We start from the raw sequence: 24,702 nt of genomic DNA, 5'->3' as shown, positions 1-24,702 counted from the left end.
TCTCTTCATCCATATCTCCCTACATTTGTTAATAAAAGGCTTACTACTATCGAAACTCGGAAAGGGAACCTGTTGGTCCTTTTCTAATCATGTATTTGATTTGTGCATTGGTTAATGTGAATGTAAATGAATGAATGATTTCAATAGGGCTACTTCATTTTTGTCAATTAGTAGAGAAATCAGATTCACTTTCGTTTTCAAAACATTTCCATGTGAAACACAATACCATTTAGTTCCGGCTTCACCAAGCCATTTTTATCTCATTTATCCCTCTTATAAATACTCTTTATTACACATTCTATCTTTAATTGTTTGAATCAATATTTATATTTCTATTTTCCCTCCAATTCATCCATTTTTATTACTTACCCATCGCTTTTGAGGGATGTGAGATGTACATTGAGCAACTATCTAAAGATTCTAAAAATCTTCACCCTTTATTTTTCTGGTTATCTCTTTTATTTCTGTATTAACTGACTTCAATGTATGTGATTCTTTCATTCTTACTCATCTATTCAATTTCGTTCTGTTGGACACTCAGTATTTCGTTATTTTTTTATCGTTCAACAGTTCTCATGCCCATATTTGGCAAACTGAAGGCGTGTCCGGTCTCAGCCAATGACTCAGCTCACTTAACTTTCATCGGTCTACAGCTAAAGGCCAATCATAGGGCTCCTCCCCCTCTCCATATTCCGTTGCTCAATGTTCGAGCGTACAGTTTACTGGAGACTGATAATGGAATATTTTTTGAAGTGTGAATGGTTATTCTAATGAGTGATAGTAGCTCAACCTAGATTTTGATTTGAATTGTAGTATACATTTGAAAAGGGACAATTTTGGGCATAAGCCTGATGTGCCTTCTCACATGAGTGTTATATTTTTGTACATTACTAGATGATTATTGAATTGAAGTATCTCATGAATGAAGAATGACAGATTCCTTGTCCTTGGAGCATGGAGCATGAACCATGAAGCATAAAGCAATATCCATGAATCATGCTTAGCGTAGAGCTGTGTTCTCCAAGTATTTTCATGCACTTCAAATATGGATAGTGATGAAAATTATATTGTTACAATTCATATTCAACATCATGTTGAATTTCAACAAATTACCGCTCTAACAGAGTCTATAGAGCATAGAGCTCCGACTGCCCTACCATTTAGTGACCACCACAACTTACAGCAACGAAAACAGACTGGGAAGTGCAGAAAGCCCCAGCTATTATTATCTGGATCGAAGCCCTATGTAACTTACTTGTAGTCCCAACCGGTCGGCCAGTCTGTGAGATAACAATGTTAATTGAAACCTACCTAACCTAACATTCTTCTTCTTCTTCTTCTTCCTCTTCTTCTTCTTCATCATCTTCTTCTTCTCTTCTTCTTCTTCTTCTTCTTCTTCTTTTTCTTCTTCTTCTTCTTCTCTTCTTCTTCTTCTTCTTCTTCTCCTCCTCGTCTTCCTCTTCCTCCTGCTCCTCCACCTCCGCCTCCTCCTACTCCTCCTCCTCCTCCTCCTCCTACTCCTCCTCTTCCTCCTCCTCCTCCTCCTCCTCCTCCTCCTCCTTTTCCTCCTCCTTTTCCTCCTTCTTCTTCTTCTTCCGGACCGAATTTCGGTCGGGCAGCCGAGGAAATTGAAAGTAGGAAAATTAGTTGCTGCGTCTTCGAATTACCTGAAGCGCGAAATATGGCTGCGAATTGTTATCTGGGGAATTCCTCCGTCCTTCCTTCCGTTGGCAACTTGTTCTACGTGCTAACCAACCGTTTAATAAACTTTGATTAATATTGCAGGTGTTCGATATAACGAGTTAATTGAATCGGTTGGTAGCTAACTGTTAAGTAGAGCGTACTTTGTGCGCTATACTGTTGCTAGAGAAATAGCCGTAATGGGATCTGTGTGCTATAGTTGTCTACTAGGGGATAATTGCTAAAGCTGTAGGATGGTGGTGTTTTATGCAAATTAGATATCTATTTCTATTGATGCATAAATATTTTTATTCTGAATTTTGAGTTAATACTCATTTCATTTTGATATTTTTATATTGTTTCTGATCAAGGAAGATGAATAAAGATGAATTTATAATATACTTTCGAGTATGCACTACAGTGTAGAAGATAGTGATGTTTCATACAGAAACATATTCCTACTTCCCTTGCCCTATTACCATAGGTAAGGAAAGTATTGTTTTCCAAAAAAATTAAGGTACCCCAATTTCCGAATTTCTAAAGTTTCAAGGTCCCCTGAGTCCAGAATATTGGTTTTTGAGTATTGGTCTGTATGTATGTGTGTGTGTATGTATGAGTGTATGTGCGTCTGTGAACACGATATCTATCTCCTAATAAACGGAATGAATTGAAATTTCGAACTTAAGGTCCTTACACTATAAGTATCACACATGAACAATTTCGATCTAATGCAATTCCAGATTGCGGCTGAAATGACGAAAATGTTGTCAAAAACAAGGTTATTTGCGATTTTATCGAAAACGGCTCAACAATTTTTAACAAATTTATACCTTAAATTGTCATTGATAAGCTCTATCAACTGCCTCAAATCCCATATCTGTAGAAATTCCAGGAGTTCCGCCCCATCAATGCAAATTTTGATTTTAGATTCCCAATTATCAGGCTCCAGATACAATTTGAACAAAAACTTCTAAGTGGAAAAGTTGAGCATGAAAATCTCTACAATTAATGTCCAGTAACATTATTTTATCTTGAATTCAAAATAAGCTCGAAATTCGAGAAAATGTTATTATTTCAATTGCAAACTGTTGGCAACTGTTGATTCTATTAAATCATTCACTATGAAGAGATAGCAAACTTCGTGTATCTACAGCGTTATTGTCCGGTCACCAGCTGGCTTGGATCTTTGAATAGTAAACTTGAGATGCGCGTGAACACTAGCATCATGTGATAAATTTTCATAACAGCAATGAAAGTTGTGTGAGTGCGCCACACCAGATTTATTCTTGCAGTAGTATTAATTTTCAATAGTGTTCCTTCTATCAATTGTTTCTGATTGATTCACAATATGATAGGATGAGTTATGAATAGAATATACTGCCCAGTATGTAGTGAATAAGTTTTCATGGCATTATGTGGGTTGATGCATAATTTATCATCAATTTTCGCGGTTATAGTTATTCCATTTTGCTCTTTAGATACAGGTTTTGATTAAGATAGATAGATGAAGAGGAAAGACAGATATCACAGAAACTATCTTTCTCCATCACCTCTTCTTCCCTTCTCATCCACTTCTGAAACTGAATGCTCCTCCTTCTCCTCCTCCACCGTCTCCTCCTTTATAGTCAATTTACAAAGCATGATTGATATCTATAAAACTAGCAGCCTCACATGAATCCAGACACCAAAAATCAAACACAAATCACACATCCAAACGCTCGACCAAACCAAGTCACGTCAATGTGTGTTCAATTCAGCCGGCGTTGAATACGAGCCGCACACACTGAACAAGATTGAAATTGCCGCCAATAAATGACGAGTTCCAGGGCTAACCGCCATAAGTTACCCCCGGCACTATACTCTGGAAGGACCCGGCAATAAAGGACACAGTTTATTGGATAGAAAATCGATGGCTTCAGGATGGTCTTGATGAGAGGGGCGGTCAGGGGTGAACAGGGGTGGTCAGGAGGGTCAGGGGGATTCCGTCTTTACAAGATGAGTCACTAGCATTACTGAAGCGACTATTATTTGTCACAGATGGTGTCCCAACCATATAACTATATCTATACATACTCCCAACGTAATACATGACTATAACTATGTATACAGTATATATAATACAGAACTATATCTCTGTCTACAGTATACATAGTAGCTACTCATCTAAGACATCATGTATGTATATTGAAAAGCATAATAAAGAGAGTTATATAGTATGAATATAGTTTTCTATTGACTCAGCCCGTTATATTGTCTCTGAGTGCCCCGTCAAAAGTTTAGGATGGTAATAACTTGTTTTTCAACGTCGTTTTAGTATGGTTATCAGCAATAGACCCTCATCTCCCAAGACATATTACAGTATTGATAGAAATAATGTTCTATTTGGAAATATGGGATGAGTTTGAAATGGTTTATTAGGAGGGGAAATAAACTGTAGTACAGGTGAACAAAAGTATGTTAAATTTTAACTGTGATTAAGTGCTGATTGACCATGTCTTCTCTGATTGTTTCTTGTTGCATTCAACATTTATTTAATCATGGTTGAAAATCAACAGAGTTTTGTGCAACCGGGCCCGAGAGTTGTATGATCAAAATGCATATAAGGTATTTAGCCTTCCGGCAGTCGCGCTGTTGTAAAAAGTACAACAGTGTCAGTGAATGAATCACCTATGCATCCCAAAACTTTCCCCCCATCACTCCACTGAGTTGCAGTATCAACCAAGCAATGGTTCAGTCATTAGGTGCCATTTAGTTGCGACAGTGCATAAGTCGCACTGTGCAGAAGATAGGGAAGGACTGTATACGGGTACTGTAAACGAATCAATAACACAGAATTGATGGCTTTGCTTGATGTACTTTATTGGGCTATGAAATGGTAATCATTGAAATGTTCATACGTGTAAAATAATCCAAAAAGATGGAAAAAGTAATTAAACAATTAATTTATATGTTTTGACAGTAAACAGAGTACAATTTTCTTGGAGAATACCGGAAGGTTAAGGCATTTTTGGTGCCACTTTCATTTTTGAATAATGATACAGATAGAAAAATCTGGTGTGGCGCACTCACACAACTTAGCTTGCCGTTATGAAAATTGATCATCTGACGCTAGTGCTCACGCGCATCTCAAGTCTACTATTCAAAGATCTGAGCCTGCTGGTGACAGGATAATAACGCTGTAGACACACAAGGTCTGCTATCTCTTCATAGTGGATGATTTAATAGAATCAACAGTTGCCAACAGTTTACTTGCAATCGAATAAACACATTTTCTCGAATTTCGAGCTTATTTTCAATTTCAGGTGAAAATGTTACGAAACATCAATTGTAGAGTTCTTCATGCTCGATATTTTCCACTTAAAATTCTTCGTTTAAATTGTATCTGAAGCCTGATAATTGGGAACCCAAAATCTAACTTTACAGAACAGAGATAGCGTGGAGCTCCTGAAATTTTTACAGTTATGGGACTTGGGGCAGTTGATAGAGCTTATCAATGACTTTCTTAGGTATAAATTTCATGAAAATCGTTGAAGCCGTTTTCGAGAAAATCGCAGAAAACCCTGTTTTTGACAACATTTTCGTCTCATTTTAGTCGCCATCTTGAATTGCATTTGATCGAAATTGTTCCTGTCGGATCCTTATATTGTAAGGACCTTAAGTTCCCAATCTCAAGTCATTCCGTTAATTGGGAGATGAGATATCGTGTGAGACACACACACACACACACACACACACACAGACACACAGACACACATACAGACCATTTTTTTGGACTCAGGGGACCTTGAAACATATAGAAATATGGAAATTGGAGTACCTTAATTTTTTTTCGTAAAGCAATACTTTCCTCACCTATAGTAATAGGGCAAGGAAAGCAATACTTTCCTTACCTATGATAATAGGGCAAGGAAAGCAATACTTTCCTTACCTATGGTAATAGGGCAAGGAAAACAATACTTTCCTTACCTATGGAGAGAGGGCGAGGAAAGTAAAAATGTGTGTGAATGTAAGTTGTATTAACCAGATATGGACTTGAAAAATATCAATATTTTTGGTATGAATTTCATCTACGATTACTGAAAACAATTTCCATGATCGAGGACCCAAACACATTAATGGTTAATTCCTACCACTTTTCGTCACTGAAACATGACATCGTCTAGCGAAGCGATAATAATTAGGAATACATGAGCGATAGCATTGAACATCAGCCATTGTCTAATTATAGCCCCAACTGTGCTCAACAGCCTAATGAGATGAATCATTAGACAATGCTGCAGCATACATACCCTTGTTACAATATTGAATCAATATGGTGCCATGCACAATTGATCTCACACACACTTTGGAAAATGGTTTGTAACATCCGGAATCAAATATGGGAGCAATAAGTGCATCCTAATCACTTATTCCACGCACCAGAGCAATTATCCCATTTTCATTCTGAAATATGGTCATTTGGGCCCCAAATTTGGGAATGTGGGCTCTCCCGTTTCTCCCTCAGTATGTCACTCTAAATATACTAGAAGCTATATAGGGCTGATTCGTTCAGAATGGGTATTCAACAAACCAGATTAAAACTTAAATTCATCCCCAAAGAGAAGCCTCAGTTTATTAGTTAATTAAGAACATTTTCCAATAATTGACTAATTGACAAATAAATGTGAAGATTATTATATTAAACAGTTGATTTAAAAATTAGCTATGGTAGAACCAATACTTCAATGATTAGAATATGCATGATTAAGGGGAGCAGATCAAAAATAACTTTATAAGCCGTAAAGTTAGCATACGTACCTTTTTCTCAGGAATCCTTCGAGGTAGACGTCTAAAATTTTGTACAGTACTACTTAGCACTATTATGAACACTTAAGCGAGAGGTAATTTAGAAATAATTTTCAAATCTCATTTTATATGCCTTTTGTAATTCAATAATGTGTTTTCGAGCAGTCATTCAGAAAAAAATCATATTTGGTGAAAAAATGGTTGAAAACTAAAAAATCTGATTTTGCGCACTCACACAACTTTCCTTGCCGTTATGAATATTGATCACCTGACGTTAGTGTTCCCGCGCATCTCAAGTCTACTATTCAAAGATTTGAGCCAGCTGGTGACAGGGCAATAACGCTGAAGACAAACGAGGTCTGCTATCTCTTCATAGTGAATGATTTGATAGAATCAACAGTTGCCAAGATTTTGCAATTGAATAATCACATTTTCTAGAATTTCGAGCTTATTTTCAAATGTAAGTGAAAATGTTACTGAACATTACTACTTGTAGAGATTTTCATGCTCAATGTTCTCCACTCGAAATTTTTTGTTCAAATTGTATCTGAAGCCTGATAATTGAGAATCAAACTTTGCATAGATAGGGCGGAGCTCCTGAAATTTTTACAGATATGGAACTTGTGGCAGTTGATAGAGCTTATCGATAACTTTTTTGGGTATAACTTTAATCAAAATCCGTTGGAGCCGTTTTCGAGAAAATCGCGAAAAACCATTTTTTTTGACAACATTTTCGCCATTTTAGCTGCCATCTAGAATCGCATTTGATCGAAATTGTTCGTGTCGGATCCTTATATTGTAAGGACCTTAAGTTCCAAATTCCAAGTCATTCCGTTAATTGTGAGATGAGATATCGTGTAAACACATACACTCATACACACACACACACACACAACACACACACACACACACACAACACACACACACACACACACACACACACACACATACAGACCAATACCCAAAAACCACTTTTTTGGACTCAGGGGACTTTGAAACGTATAGAAATTTAGAAATTGGGGTACCATAATTTTTTTCGGAAAGCAATACTTTCCTTACCTATGGTAATAGGGCAAGGAAAGTAAAAACCTTGTGGTCAAATATGTAAAAAGACCATGTTATTCAGTTTTCGAAATATCAGGTTGATCGGTTGAATAGATCTCTAGTAAAAGGTACATATGTTAACATTACGGCTTATGGAGTTATTTTTTGGTCTTGTCCCCTCAAATTTCAGTGGAGTTACAGAGTTCTTCAATTTCTAAACTCATCACTTTTATTGTAAAGTGTAAATAAAAGTCATTCATCTGTCAATCTCTATTCCTGAAATATGAGATCATTTTCTGCTTATGTGAATACACTTTAAATATTAATGAACAATTATTATCAACCAATAAATTTACAGTATCGATTTCCATTGTTTGCTGTTGTGTATATTATTGAAATAATCAAATCATGTATTATTTGTGGGCATGATTGATACCAACCATTAATAAATTTCGTTAACTCAACATCTCAATCTGACTTATATATTCTTGCGAAGATTGAGTACAGTATTATCATTCAACCGCAAGTCATAAATAATTTTGAAAGTACAGAATTCATCTAGTATTATCTATTATCACCTACCAAAATTATGTATTATCTCATCACCACAATCTAAGAGACATTGAAATTAGTCTGAATCAGCATGAATCAATCAAAAATATCATTAATGAATTTCAATGTAACCTATTAGATCATTGAGTTATTAATGAATCAACCTAGAACCTCAATAAATCATTCACCAATATAGTTGCAATCATCATGATTATTCCATACAATAGAAGGAGTGGGAGCTTTTAAATTGTACTGAGGTAAAATACAGTTTCATTCACCTATCAAATTATGGATATCCCAATCACAATCGTTTTTTGAGGAATAATTAATTGAATACTCCGATTAACCATTCAATAGTTGATTACCACATCAAGCCTGAATAAATCAGGGCTGCTCAAATAATAAGTCACAGATTGTAGACTGAATCTGCAACAGCTTAAATGATCAATAATGATTGTCAGATTATGATTAATATTTTGCTTCAATCCAGCATTGGAAAGATGGAAACAAGCCTCAGCCCATGTATTACGTTACATGACCATCACCAATATCATTAAATACAACATTCATAACCATTAACGACTCCACAGCATCACAATTTATTCAAAGTTCGATAATAATCTATGTAATACATATTTCAACATACCATTAACGGCTTCACAACATTACAATTTATTCAAAGTTCAAGAATAATCTATCTAATACATCTATCAACATCCTATACTATTAAACGAGCAATTTCTGTCTATTGTTGTAGATGTTTCTAATTATGTTTATATAGGCTATCTGTATGTGACCGGATATCGAAAACGGCTCTAACGATTCTCACGAAATTTGGAACAAAGTAGGTTTACGATATGAAGATTCGATTGCTTTAAGTCTCAACCTTGGGACAACTTGCTGAAGGACATTAAAAGGATAAATACGCCCTTAGAAAAACAGCTGGAAATTTTGTCGTCTGTCGATACCGTAATGGAAGAGAGTGAGCGTGTGCATGTGTGGGATCATCCAGCTGATCTCACGAGAAGAAAAATTCAGCAAGAGAAACTTATTTTCGTTTATTTCTTTTTTTTTTTTAGAAAACATGTTTACTTCAGAAAGTCCAAAATAGTAACTAGATGCTGTTAGTGTAGAATAGTACATAGTATATTAACAAATATTGTATAGCGAACATAGCATATCATTCTAAATCGAATTCATAGTATATCTATTTGTAATTGATGATGTGTTTGTTTTTTCAAGTGTGAATAAATTGATATTTTGTTGAGTAATAGTAGCTCAACCTAAATTTGGTTTTGGACTGAAGTATACATTTGAAAAGGGACAGTTTTGGGCATAAGCCTGTTGTGCCTCCTCATATAACTGTAAAAAATATTGTACGATTGAGAAAATAAATATAAACTATAAATTCAATCATTGGTTACAAATTTTCTATGCTTTTACACTCCAGAGCAAAGTCGGTCCCCCGATATTAACCATTAACAGCTACACAACATCATCATTAATTTCGAGTCCAATAATAATTTAAAATGTATCCCAATAATAATTATCTAACCAGTGATCACTTTATCAACTTTTGAATAATTCGATATCAAGCTGTAAGGCTATTGGTTGTTGTGTTGTTATAGAACTTTCATGGTAGAGAAGTAGGTGACTTATGCATGGGAGGTAAATCTGGCTCATTTGTAGGGGTCATTGCCAGACTCACAGTTACCTATGAATAATAGATTAGCAAAGAGTGCTCTATTCACTCACTGAGACGAGAATATCACATGTTAGAGTTTGGTGTGTGAGAGTGTATTAGCTACTACATGTCTGAGTTTATCGGTGACTGTTGTGAGTTTGTAGTAAGTATTTTGGAGAGAGTATGTGTGTTCCCAATGCAAGTGCATGTATAAGTTAGTCTTGAGTTGTGTGTTAGTGTGTATAAGTTGAATAATGGAATGTGTGTTGGAGGAATCTATGTGTATGTGTTGGTTGAGTAGATCTGTGTGCAGTATTAGTGAAGTATATGAGTGTGAGTGTTCATTCGTAAATATATGTGGAGTTAATGATGAGAATGTGTTGTGTGAGTTTATTGAGGGTGTTAGTATTTTGTAAAATTGTAGAATCGTGAGTCCATTTGCCAGGAGCATATAGAAACAATAGCGTAAGTAGATATCCCATGGTATAGGGCGTTTATGTTGCAACTCTTACTGTTATCTCACGCCGATTACTGTCGATTATTGTCGATTCTCACTGTTTTGTTGGGGTGAGTGTATGAACGGCACAGTATGAGAGACTACGAGCGCCTCACAGTTTCACGGGGAAGAACTACGTGGACTATTGGCTTGAGATAACAGTAAAAGTTGCGACATAAAAGTCCTATACCATGAGATATCTACTTATGCTATTGTTTCTCTATGCCAGGAGTTTCTGAGCTCAAATGTGTGAGTATTTTCATATTAAGTTATGTAGTTAATAAGTGGAACAAGCGTACGGAAACTGAATCGAATATTAATTTGCACTGTTTCAAAAATTAAAATGAAACGAAAAGAGAATGAAAGGAGTTAGAAGAAGAGAGAGAATGATAGAGGAGGAGACAGATAGATTAGAATAACTGGAAGGAGAAGAGAGAATGATAAGCGAAGGTGAAGGTGGAGAATAAAATTATTGGAAACATCATATCGATGAATTTGAATTGCATGTGTTTTAGATCAGGAACAGAACTCTGATGACTGGACATCAAGTTGACTGATTATCACTGTGATATCGATTGAAAAGTGAATTGAATAATATATCAATGGTTGCAGTCACAGATAATACTCCACGTAAATTCCATGTATTTGGTACACCTAAGACCTTAAAGATGCATAGACTCACATGCAGCGTTAGTGTCGTACTTGGAATTGAAATCCGCCATTGAGGGGGCAACCCATAAGATTATTACAAACCAATGCCACCAATGCCTTTGTGATCCATAGTATTACAAATAAATAATAATATCTCGTGCTAAAATACCCCAATGGCGGCCTTCAATTTCAAATAAGAGCTATCATTGGGAAGGCATATGCATTGTAGGTCTATATCTCTTTAAGGTCTTTGAGGTTCACCAATACTGCAGTGTATAAGAAAATCTGATTTCTCTCACTGGTTGAGAATTCTTTAATGTAAGGATCGTATCATATCGTAATATGTGTGTCTATCAAGTCTTAATACTTTTTCAGGCAAATGATAATTATTTGCATGGGAGATATTGATTATTGAGTAGCCCTGGAAGATAGGAAAAAACAGAGATGAACATAAAAATTATATCATACACATGGAGAATAATGGCCTGAACTATGGAAATAAGTAGGAATCTCGTAAATTTGGAAAAGCTGTAAGCCTCTATATGTTGTTGTAATTTCTCTATTGATGTAAATAGATAAATAAATTTGACGTGGGTTGAAAATGTGTATTATCACATAATAGAGGGATGATAATAGTTCTTGAGTTTTATCTATTTGATGATGGAACATCACCCACTTTACCATCATTGTGGTTAATATATGACTCACTCTATGAGGTAGAAGAGGTCGGTCAGTCGGTCATAGTAAGGTCGGTCATACTACTATACTACCATGGCTGCATTACTGGCATGAACACCAGTAAGTATAAATTATCTGGGAAAGTAAATCTGTTGAAAGAATTCCACAAATAATGTGATAGAGTAGAAAGTGGAAGGAGAGGGAGAGACGAGGAAGGAAAATAAGAGCGATGATCTAGTAAGAAGACATCGAAGTGGAATTCAATGAGTGTTAAAAGATTCCAACGAATAGTGACAGCATGAGAGATTGAGATGAGAGTGAAGGAGGTGAGGAAAAGTGTGGAAGGGTAAGAGAAAGAAGGAATGATGGAAACCCATTCCTCAAGGAGTGAGAAAGAGAGGATAGATGAGTAAGGAAGTATAAGACAGCTGCAGAGTCAGTGTGGAATTATTTAGCACACACTTCCAAACGTCCCTTGATAGATTCAGTAAGATACAGGCACTGCCGAAATCACACTCCTGAGACAAAGCAGTATTTGCTCATACTTTATCACTGAATATTTGCTGCGCTCTTGCTACAAACTAAGGGCTGCTCCTGCATTTCTCGAATTTCTTGCACCTGCATTATTATTTTTGAGAGGAATGGATAGGAAGATGAGATGAAACAAGGAACATGGAGTTTTATTATGCTTTCAATCAATCAAGTTGTGAGAAGCGAGAAGCAGGATGTGTCGATCTCGATCTCAAAATGAAATATGCATTTCAGGATTCTTACTCGAATGGAAGAGTGAGAATGAATAAAATACACATAGATGAATTTTAGGTAAGAATAATTTAATAATTTTGAAATACTCAACCTCAAGACACAAAGATAAGAAAGTGACTCAATAACAAGCAGTCTATTGTGACATTATCAAGCTGCTTGTTTTCTATTGGTTGAGAGCTGTGGAAGTGATTCTCCTTCGTTTTGAAGGCCTGGATTGCTTATAATTCAGCCACTCCTGCAGCAATTCATTGAACGTTGATTGTACCAATTTTGATCTGGTTGAATGTTTTCATTAGTTCAATAATTGTATGAATTCAGTTCGATAATTATTGAACTAATTGAAACCTAGTGCCAATTATTGGCACTATATATCATTTTCTATGTTCTCCAAACATTGTACATACTTCTGTTATACAGAGGGGTGAATCTCCGCTGGGTCTTTCCATCGCAAAAGCTATAAGATGAATAAATGAATTGTAAATTAATCTCCTCAATTTTTACTATTCCCATTAAGGCTGTGCAAAGTAAAAGCTAAAAATAAACTTCCTACTCGTGATATTTTTTGAAGTTTTTCGATTTGTATATCATCAAGCTATTAAAATGAAACATTTTTCCCGAGAAAACTTTTTTTTTCTGATAATTACTTTTTGAGATATGAGCGCCTAAAGTTTTAATTTTTGGGACAGAACATTTCGAATTCGGTGAGAGATAAATCCATGAGATTTGGAGGATAGTTTCTTCATGGTATTGTTAATCTAGTTGAACAAAGATTTTCTGAAAATGTAAATTTTCAAGATAGCTATTCAATTTACTGGAAATAACTTTTAATTGAGTTGAATAAGTTTTTCAAAAATTGATATTTCCAACAAATTTTTTGGTCTACTGGATCAACAATACAATGAAGAATCCATCCTCCAAATCTCATGGATTTATATCTTACCGAATTTGAAATGTCCTGTCCCAAAAATTCAAACTTCAGGCGCTCATATCTCAAAAAGTATAGATCGGAGAAAAATGTTCTCTTGAGAAAAAATTTTCATTTTGATAGCTTGATGATATACTAATCGAAAGACTTTGAAAAATATCACGAGTAGACAGTTTATTTTTAGCCTTTACACAGCCTTAAACATTGGACATCTCCAACACACTTCAAATTTCAATAATTCGATTGAGTGACTCTATATCCTCTACAAAGCAAAGTTGAAAATAATCATCGTGTGATGCATAGGAACAGACTCCATACACTTATCATACATTTAGCACACAATCACATACCGAAAGTAATTCCACTTGAGCCAGCTATCAACTATTCAACAGACCTATTCAATTTTTGCAGCCGGTCTACTCAGGTTGCAAGTCCTCTCCATTGAAGCTACAATGGGATCTCGGAATCAGGGCCGACAATAACACCATGGAACCTACTAAAAACCTCTCAATTGTTGATATTCGAATCCGCAATCCCAGTAAAGCCGATTCTGTATAGCAGCAAACACTCGGTCCAAAACTCTCTATATATAGACACACAATGCATACAGGTATAAGAGGACTAAGGGAGGGATATAGAGATACTATATATAAGAGATACAGGTATAAAAGGACTAAGGGAGGGATATAGAGATACTATGGGAACATAATGTATACAGGTATTTATGGGAGGACTGTGGAGAGGATACAGTGATACTGTATGAACTCTTTGAATAGACACACAATGTGTACAGGTATAAGAGGAGATAATATAGATGTACTATGGATACACAGAATAAAAACAGTTATGAAGAGAAGAGTGGGTGAATACAGGGTGACTCATCAAATGCGTTGGTAGCAGCTTGTAGCTTTGTGGTTTTTCCTCTGTGCAATTGTAGCAGTTTCCAGTTGATATATATAAAATAGGAATCGACAATCCCACCACCTGTTTCCAAACAAAATGCAACAAGCTTTGGGAGGCTCGAGCTTCATACTTTATTCAAGCCTGTAAAATGCTCAACCGCAAATGCTCCCCTGTGTGATGGTGATTGTGAGCTTGATTGCTGGAGTTCATTTTGAATTCAACCATATTGAGTGTCTTTTTGTGCCTGTACCACTTCTGGTAATTGCTCTCGGCTTCATTGAAAGGTCGCCCAAAACTGATCCACATCCCCAAACCACCACTCACCTTCCACCCGGTCCAACGTTGGGCGCCACTTGATTTGAAATTATTGTGCACTTGTAGAGCAATTTCACTCGCATCAATGAAGTGTTATTCGGTTTCAAAGCTGTGATGTGAAACATGATTGTTGGGTGAGCAGGGATAGGCTAATGAGTGCGAGCAGTAAGTCAAAATTATTAGGATGATTTTCATTGAATAATTCAATTGTTCTGGGACTCTTTGTTGAATGAGAACTGATCATAATTCTAAAAGATTCACTGCTGATATTATTTGATTCTGTATAACTGTTCTATAATTATATAAAAACACACCAATTCAAACATTGTACAGGGCATACTTCTTACTCAGTTATGATCTGATCATGATATGACATGTGTGGCCACAAATCATATTCAATGAGAAAGATCACTTGCTGTTTTCCTTTTCCTTTACAAACAGGAATTCTCAGTTTTCATTATTCTATTTTTCTATTTTAGCACTGCATGGGCACTCTTTATAACACTGCATAGAGACTTATCTCCTTTACTCCTGAGCGCGGACGAAAATTCCATATTTTTTGTGCCCAGTAAATCTATATGTTTCTATTTTAACACTGCATGGGCACTCCTTATAACACTGCATGAAGACTTATCTTAATTCCTGCGTGCGGACGAAAATTTTATATTTTTTTGCGCTCAGTAGAATTCGTCAAATCATTTTTCAAATTATATGTATCATTGTATACATGTATATATATTTTCCTATTTGGCCTATACATTCTTGATAAACTAAGCTCATGTTATATAAATTATTCTATTCAATTTTTGTTTATTAAGGATTTTTCTGATTATATTTTCTGTAATGTATACTATTTTTTTTGAAATTGTAATTGTTTTCATTGACAAAAAAAAAATTGAATTTGAATTTGGTCACCGAAATATTCTGTAACAACTTTCCCAAGTTTCCTAAGTTTTTTAAATGTATTTGTGTCGTGTTTCTTGTATATTTGATATACATTTTGGTAATAAGAGTATACACACAATATTGATAATAAGTATGTAATATGATCATTGACAAAAGGAAATTTCATTGAAATGTAATCATATCACATTGATGTACGAATATAATGGAAGAGCCATGGATCATGAACTTGTTTCTGTATTAGATCGAGCAACAAACATTCTTAGAGCAATATTAATGAAAGGATAAAAATCAAGGAACAGTAGAATGTGTTAGCTGCATTGAATTATAGAAATCAACAGCATTTAATTTTCTTGTTATCACATGAATGTCACAATATAGCTATGTAGCCCCAGATTATCCTGAATCACTTGTGAACCTGTGAACTGAATCCGTAATTCTGACATCAATCCCAGGACTAAATCCCAGTTCTAAATTACTTGGAACCGGGTAGCCTGAATAAACCAGAGCGACGAAGGAAAGTTTGTAAAGCCAATGCTTATGTTTGCAATTACGCTGTTGTCATGTCAAGTCCCCAACTTCAAATGTCAACCTCGTTCATTTTATAGAACTAGTGTGTAGTGTCCCATAGGCTATAAATGTGTAGAGTATTTTGGTCCCATGGATAGTTTTCCACCAGAATAGAGTACCGATAGTATAGAGTGCCATTCCAGGATTGCAGTTCTGGTTGCACATTTTTGTTAGTGACACCGGTCTAATAAATAATGAATGAAGGCACTCTAATGGATCCACCTAATCAATGATTAGATGTGGAAATAGCCATATCATTCTATAGTGAGGTACACTTTGTGAGTGTACACTTTGTCAGTGGAGGAAGATGGGAGAAGAGCGTAGCCGATTACCTGCCTTGCCATTGCCTTCTTCACTCTTTGATAGCAGATGCCAGTATATCTGATGTAGGCTGATATTAACTGTTCATTCTTGTTTCAAATTGATTGATTTTTATTGATTCATACAAGTGTTTCACTTATGCCAGTAGTTCTTCACCTCCAGCCGTATTTTTCAGATAGTTGATATAGATATTTAGAATAATAATTATTGTTTTTTTCCTGATTGTCACATCTTTGTACTGTTTTCTGTGTTTTGGTGAAATAAATTGAAATTAAAAGTACATCATCAAAATGATAGGGAGAGAAAAAAATTAGGTACCCTTGTGCTATTCCTCTCCCAAATATAAATAAGGTTACATATAGTCCAAAATAGGTTAAGCCTTGTGGTTGTTCACTTCACAAAATTTTCAGTCCTTCATTATTTTCAGATAGTATAGATTTTCATATTTACATGCTTAAAACCCAAACATAGAAGGAATATTTCACATTATTATCACTAAAATAGGAAATATTCACAAAATAATCCATTATAATTATCTTATGTGCCAAGTAAAAATATTTTTCAATGATTAAATAACAAATCTCCATAATTGACATTTAATACATTGTTGATTTAGGAAATATTCACAAAATAATCCATTATAATTATCTTATTTGCCAAGTAAAAATATTTTTCAATGATTTAATAACACATATCCATAATTTAGATTTAATATAACTGTTGATTAATTATATTTCTACATTGTTTAAAACGATCTGGCAACGTTGTGGAGCTAGAAAAGGATAGCGCCATATGCTTTGTCGAATCACTTCCTCAACCACTTCACGATTTCTCTAACCATACAATATTATTCTCTCCTTCTCTGTCACTCCAGGAAACAAACACTACCAACTCCTTTGGACTCTATTACCGAATTTCATACCCTCTCTCTCACTCCACATACTCCTCCCGACCCATATACAGGGTAGGCTAAAAGGCATGTTTGAAATACAAAGTTGCCGCTCAGAAACTACTTAAGGCTAGCGAAAGTTTTCGTATTAACTCGACTTAAGGCATAAAATGCTCAAAGTTTGAGACGGCCATCTCTCCCATTGGCTATACGCTCCAACCACGAAACTGGATTTCAACTATCACTGAACGGGTCTCATCTCCAATATATGTATATGTTTTTAATATATGTGTCGGGAGCTTCCTGGAGCCCCACTTTATTGTCAAGTACACCTTGGGTATAAATCTATCAGCTCAAGACTTGATTAAGTTTGCAGTATCAAAATTACGAAATCTCCTCCTAGCTTATCTACTTCTTCTTTCTTCTTCTTCTTCTTCTTCTTCTTCTTCTTCTTCTTCTTCTTCTTCTTCTTCTTCTTCTTCTTCTTCTTCTTCTTCTTCTTCTTCTTCTTCTTCTTCTTCTTCTTCTTCTTCTTCTTCTTCTTCTTCTTCTTCTTCTCTTCTTCTTCTTCTTCTTCTTCTTCTCTTCTTCTTCTTCTTCCTCTTCTTGTTCTTGTTCTTGTTCTTCTTCTTCTTCTTCTTCTTCTTCTTCTTCTTCTTCTTCTTCTTCTTCTTCTTCTTCTTCTTCTTCTTCTTCTTCTTCTTCTTCTTCCTCTTCTTCTTATTCTTCTATATGCCGGCTCCGCGACGGAGATTGACGATCATCAATGCAATTATTGACTGCAGCTCGGAACAGGGTTGTTGGGTCAATGTTGAACCACTCTCTCAGGCTCTTTAACCAGCATGTTTTCCTTCTTCCAGGCCGGCGTCTTCCTTCTTATCTACTACTATATTAGTAGCTTATTTACTACTAAATCCAAATTATTTGCAATGAAGATGGCTACATGAGTCACTAAATCTCAAATTAATTCGTTTGTGAGTGAGATCGTCTCGAAAAAGCAAAGAGTGCCAATTGATATTGTAGTGGACAATACACCTATTGAGAGAGTCACAGCATATAAGTATCTTGGAGCATGGATTACTGAAGTGAACGATCAGACCAGGGAGATCAAAGGACGAGTGGAAATAGCACGACAGGTGTTCATAAAAATGAAAAGATTTCTGTGTAGCCGAGATATTAAACTAGAACTTAGAATACGCATGCTGCGTTGTTTTGTGTTTTCTACATTGCTGTTTGGCATGGAAGCATGGACTTTGAAAAAGTCAAACATCGAGGCATTTGAAATGTGGTGCTATAGAAGGATGTGGAGAACACCATGTACAAGAGAAGTGACAAATAGGGATGTAATGTTAATGATGGCAGAGGAATGTGAAGTTGTTGCGACTATAAAGAGAAGAAAATTGCAATATTTGGGTCATGTAATGAGGGGTGAAAAGTATGAGCTGTTGAGACTTATATTGCAAGGAAGGATCATGGGAAAGAGGAGTGTGAGAAGAAGAAGGATATCCTGGCTGCGTAATTTAAGAGAATGGTATGGCTGCAACTCAAGGGAACTATTCAAGGCTGCAATCAATAAAGTGAAAATTGTCGTGATGATTTCCAACCTCCGATAGGAGAAGGAACCAGAAGAAGAGAAGAAGTGAGTGAGATAATACAATAAAATGATTGAGAAAATAGGATTCTTTGATGATAATTATTATGATAAGCCAAAATTCACATGCGTAGCCGAATTTCTTAGCATGTGAGTGAGATAATTCGAAATAATTTGAGGAACATAACTTTGAAGAGGGGAAAAGGAGGCCTTCGTGGTCGCGCTGATAAGCTATCAATTGGATAAGTTAAGAATAAGTTAAAAACCTCTTGCTACTCCATTTAAGTGCATGATCACTTACAGAGCCACTTCCTTAAAATATCATTTTGAGTCTAAAAATCTCTCTCCTTGATGTTCGAAATCCACGTACGTTCTCTATAAATGATTATAGCAAACCAATTTGGAAAAAGCACACTCGAAAATGGATTCAAAGCTTAAACTATAGTGAGGTCCACGTTATAATGGCAGTGGAGAAAGATAGCAGAACAACGTTACCGATCCTCTGTCTAGTCAATGCCTTCTTTAGACTGATACAGGTTTTGGGATGTAATATTGATTGTTCATTCTCGTTTAAAATAATAAATTATATTTTATTAAGCGATAAATCATATCTTTCAATAATTTTCATAGTTAACATGAAATATGTCGTTAATTAATCATAAATTCTACATTGTTAAAAGACGATTTGGCAACAGAGCAAAGCGAGAGAGAGATCGCTATCCACTTTGATGAATTATAGACAATACCATTGCTAATCAAACACTGCCATTAAAACGTAGACCTCACTATAGTAGTGTTTAAATGAAAATGTTTAAAAAATGGTAACTACTATGTAACTATTCCTCTATTGATTGAATCTGATAGTTATATTAATTCATAATACAAAATACTATGATTATGATATAATAATTATGACCATGTGGGAAAAACTAGGCTGAGCCTGGACCATTCCTCTCCCAAATTTCGATGAAAATTTAATGTTGTCTTAAGTACTATTAGGTTAACAAATCACACATAACACATCGAGGAAATTGGTAAGCACTATTCCAATAATTGAGTGCCTCTCCAAATTCTCATTTATATTTTTGATCAATCTGATATTTGTTTAATTTTGTTATGTTTCAGTGAGGAGATAGGGAAGTACAACGTGACTGCAAGCTGCATTCTGGCTGGATTAGCGATGTTAGCCAAGGAGACTGGATTAACTGTTCTATTGGTGAATCTGGTATACGATCTCTACAAATCGTGGCCTCATGTCAAAAGGTGAATTATAGTATGGAATATAATGGACATAATAATGGTATCGTTACATAGATTACTGACAAAAATATTCGACTGTGTCACTGTCAATGTTGTTGAACCGTTCCATAAGTCAGCTTGAAAATGTGACAAGCTGTGTGGTCACGGAACCATGGTCCTGTACCAAATAAAACTGTGTAGAATTTGACTACAAATGTGTGTTTTAAATTGAATTTTGAGGAAAATATTACAATTATTACCAACATACATAAAATCAAAACAATTTCATGAGAATTATTACTCCAGAACATTGAAATGTCCTAATAGAAGTCCTTTAATGGACATTACCAGTATTGCTGTACAGAATTTCATTCCATAAAATTATACTTTTGAAGTGAATTCATATTTGCAACTAAATATATTGTTTGAGGGAAATTTCCTTGTTCGAGATTGCGGTCAAGTCTTCCACTGAAATCTCCAAAATTCTACTCTGGGAATCTCCTCCTTTGTTTCATTTTCTTTGACAGATAACAGAACATAAATAGGACACTATTTCATACTCAATCTTTTTCTGTTTTAATTGTTTGTTTGCTCATGTTCCATACTTGAAGAACGTGATTATTTGCATTTAGATTCGAACAAATTAAATAAGAGTTTACAAATAATTATGAGCTTCCGTCTTCATCGCGGTTCAAGACGTTTGTAATTCATGAACTGTTCGTGAAGTGCAATTCACGTACCAAGCAAGATCTTCCGTTTATAATCACTTAATCAGTCTTATGAGTTCTGATAATCCTATCTCATAGCATTAGACAAATGAATGATTTGTTATCGTGTTTGTCTTTTCCAGGATATTATTTGACGGAAAACGGAGTGACGAGGCTGTTAAATTCACTCGCCGCGCTGCCAAAGTTCTTGTAGCGGTAAGTATATTATCAATTCATTGTGGTGTCGTCCGAAGAGCGATCGGGGAAAAAATAGTCCACTGGGTGATCCATTGTTCATAATAACAATAAGGATAGGCAGACGCTATGAATGTGAGAGCTTGGGTGTCATTAATCATCAGGGACAATGACGGAAAAAGGCCACAAGCGATAAAGTATCTCACAGATATCAAGAAGATTTAAGATCAACTTCCCATCTGAAGCAATCTACATCTACAAGCAATCACAAATTTTAAGTTCATCCCAATCTACAATCGTTATAGTTGGGATATAAAAGCGAAATGGTTCCCATATTCTATTCACATAACAGATTCCATGAACAGAGCTCAAAATCTACACTTAGGCGCTTAAATCCCAAAAATTAATAATTTGAAAAAAAAATCAAAAAATAGAAAGTTTTTTTTTTCATTTTGATTAATTGATAATACCCAAATCGAGTTTTTAACAGTTTGTTGGAATATTGTTTATTGGATAGAATTATTCTTCAAAAAATGATTCCTTTTTATGGGAGGTGTAGGTACTGATTCAATCATCATCAGAGTAAACACATGCGCTTGTGGCCTTCCTCCGTCACTGTACCTGATGATTAATGACACCTATGTCCTCCCATTCATAGCGTCTGCCTATCCTTATTGTTATTATGAACAATGGATCGCTCAGTGGACTGCTAACCCCCAAAATAGCTCATCGGAAATCGCTCATTGGACGTAACCATTCATTGTTTCCTCATATCCAATCTTGATATTGCTCTGTGAAAATCAGTAGTCTTCCCACACAGGAAAGAGTTCTTTTACATCGAACTGTAATGAGGTCCACGTTATAATGGCAGTGTTTGATTAGCAATGGTATTGCTATCCTTGTCTATCGGCCAACAATGCGGATAGCACTGTCTCTTTCTCGCTTTGCTCTGTTGCCGGATCGTCTATTAACAATGTAGAATTAATAAACAATTAACAAAATATTCCATCTTAATTATGAAAATTCATTATGAAACTATTGAAAAATATATTTTTTTGCTTAATAAACTATTTGATTATTTAAAACAGTAAATATTACATCAATAAACCTGTTCAGCTACCGTCTATAGAAGGCATTGACAAGACAGAGGATCGGTAGCGTTGATCTCCTATCTTTCTCCACTGTCATCATACGGGGAACCTCACTATAGTCATGGATAGTGATAGAAACAAATTAATTGATAAATAACTAGTATAGCGTAGTGTGTAATGGCTTTGTTACTCTGCCTTCAATATGTTGATGCTGGGGTCATATCTTCGCTAACGTGTTGTTTTTTTATAGCTTATGACATTCTTAACAAGAAATATTTGAGTAGTTGTAACGTTTTGTTTCTTCAAAGTAATTCAAACAGAGAATGTAATGAACAACAGGATAATTTCAAGGAACCAAATTAATCTATTTTTTATAGGGCCCTTACAATCCACTTCATCATAAATCATCATGAAATGATGAAGGACGTATATTTTTTGTAGAATGAATTTGTTGTTTGTTTCAGATGAGTGCACTGTTGATCTTCCGACTAGCACTCCTACAAGGATCCTTACCCAAGTTCTCAGCCCAAGACAATCCAACAGCATTCCATCCCTGTCCACATGTTAGGTGGGTAGAGTTTTACTATTCTCGCTAATTGCATGTAATTCCTCAAAATTGACTAAAACTTGGTTACATGCATTCGGGGGTAGGCCTATTGCTTTCCTTTCTCATGAAGTGAGTTCTTACTCCAGTGTCATTGTTGAAGAGACTTGAGATATTGTCATAAATCTACTTTATTTTGATAAAAATTACTATTTTTCACAGGAGCATGCTTTCGTGTGTCACAAATCATCAGATGTGAGCTAATAATTATCAACAGCTGTGAGATAATTTTTATTAGAATGAAGTGGATTTATGACGATATCTCAAGTCTCTTCAATCATGGAAGAGTTCCACATCATCAATATTCACTCTACAAACTTTATCAGTGTCATTGCTTCTTACAATCCAAATTGGATCAAATCAAATCGTAATCTCTATTGCTGGATACATTGGAACATATTATTACAACGGCAATATTATATAATAATCTCTGTAATCAAAATGGAAAGTGAGGTAGTAAAGTTTTGTATAATGACATCCATGGTATCATAAATATATCATTAACATGTATTAGTAATTCATTATGGGAAGAGTGACAACTTCACAATTGAAACAATCCACAGAGGGATTAAGATATGATTGGTCCCAGATGAGTATACAACCAGTCCTTCATAAACTTGATTCCAACTTTAGTGGTTCTCTTCCATAATTCAACCACTCTCCCGTGCAATAATTACAGTTGTAGAATAAGTGACGGTTGCACAAGAGCTGGTGGATTTTTAACCGTGATCAAGGTGGATTTTCAACCGTTTTCCTAGAAGGCCTTTTCTAATTGGTTCTCTCGAAATTGATCACGGTTGAAATTCAACCGGCTTTTGTGCAACCGGGCCTTTAACTCATACTTCACTCAAGTCATACTTTAAGTAATCACCCCAATCAGGCTTACGCCTAGGGTTGTCCACTTTTATTTCACATTTTTATATCTTTCTTTGTTATTTTGCATCATGTTTGTTCGTGAAATAAATGAATTGATTGATTGAAAAAAACCTTCAGTTTAAAGATATCCAACATTGTTTTATAACACAAATTTTCTTCAGAATCAATACACCCTTCTGCACAAGTTCCACCTCAAAAAGTGTAAGAATGTAGGGGAACCAAGGTGTAGGCAGAGACATTATTAGTCAAATCAGGAAGCAAGGTTGACAGGGGTAGTGCAGTGATAAGCCGATCATCTTCTAATGATGTGACCTTCAGTTTGATAAGAGGTGGGAGAGCATACTCCTTACTAAAAGATAAGCCAGACATGCAAAACCCTGAGATCAGACGCACGTGCGCGAACTTCGGTGGAGGAATATCCCACCGCTGCCACCGCTTTTCTAAATTCCTCACCAACCCTTGGTTGATGAACACCCCTCAAGTTTTCCACTGCATTTCACCCATCATTTTAGTCTAATCAGTGAACTTCAGGCTGCTCTTCTGCTCATCAGACAGCATCTTTCATGTCTTTCATCCTCGCTCTAATTATCACAGCCATCTACACGTCATCACACCCCTTTCTTCTATGTCATCATATGAGATTACGAGTAGTGCAGTGAGGGTGTCTGAACCCCTTGAGATCTTCCCCACTTTTTCATATCTTGAACGTGTCTGAACAAGGTTTGTCTGAGGTTACCAGGGGTGTTTCCATGGTTTGAAATGCATGCGAAGAAGGTCTCTTTGCAGAATTCAAACATGGGGTCCTCATATTTCCTTTTCCCTACAGGATTTACATATTGTTCACAGCAATACAAGAGCAGTACATGTTTCGAAATGAGCAGCTCTCCTTGTCTCGTTCTTGAATTTCACTATTCTTTGTACTGGCATCATAGTGTCGTTATTGAATAATATTTTTGTATGATTGCATGTTTTCCACGATTTTCTTATGCTCTTTTGAATCAATCTACATCATTTCCAATCCTATAGATGCATACTAATTATTACTAACCTGATGAATACTGACCAGAAGTCCAGAAGTAACCAGATGAAGATTAAGTAACCAGATGTCAGAAGTCCTCTTTCTGCATTCTACTCATTCTTGAGTTAGCATCATAGTTGAAATTGAATTAAACTTGAATTTTAAAAATACTTTTAAAGTGAAATGCACTTACATTGGTAGTGACGATCGTTTCGACCTG

The 24,702-nt window shown here is 35.6% G+C and overlaps 1 protein-coding gene across 2 annotated transcripts in view; it reads left to right on the top strand.

Annotated features, from left to right (window-relative positions):
* Positions 1-24,702, top strand: part of LOC111043705 (protein O-mannosyl-transferase TMTC1) — a 287,369-nt gene that overhangs the window by 187,240 nt on the left and 75,427 nt on the right. For both annotated transcript variants that reach the window (XM_039439284.1, XM_039439285.1), the window contains exons 4-6: positions 19,878-20,015; positions 20,842-20,914; positions 22,449-22,552. In XM_039439284.1, coding sequence (XP_039295218.1) covers positions 19,878-20,015; positions 20,842-20,914; positions 22,449-22,552 — 315 coding nt within the window. The remainder of the gene's footprint in view (positions 1-19,877; positions 20,016-20,841; positions 20,915-22,448; positions 22,553-24,702) is intronic.

Source organism: Nilaparvata lugens, chromosome 12, assembly GCF_014356525.2.
Source record: "Nilaparvata lugens isolate BPH chromosome 12, ASM1435652v1, whole genome shotgun sequence".
Lineage (NCBI taxonomy): Eukaryota > Metazoa > Arthropoda > Insecta > Hemiptera > Delphacidae > Nilaparvata > Nilaparvata lugens.
The sequence above is the reverse complement of the archived record's forward strand: the minus strand, read 5'-3'. Positions and strand labels throughout refer to the sequence as shown.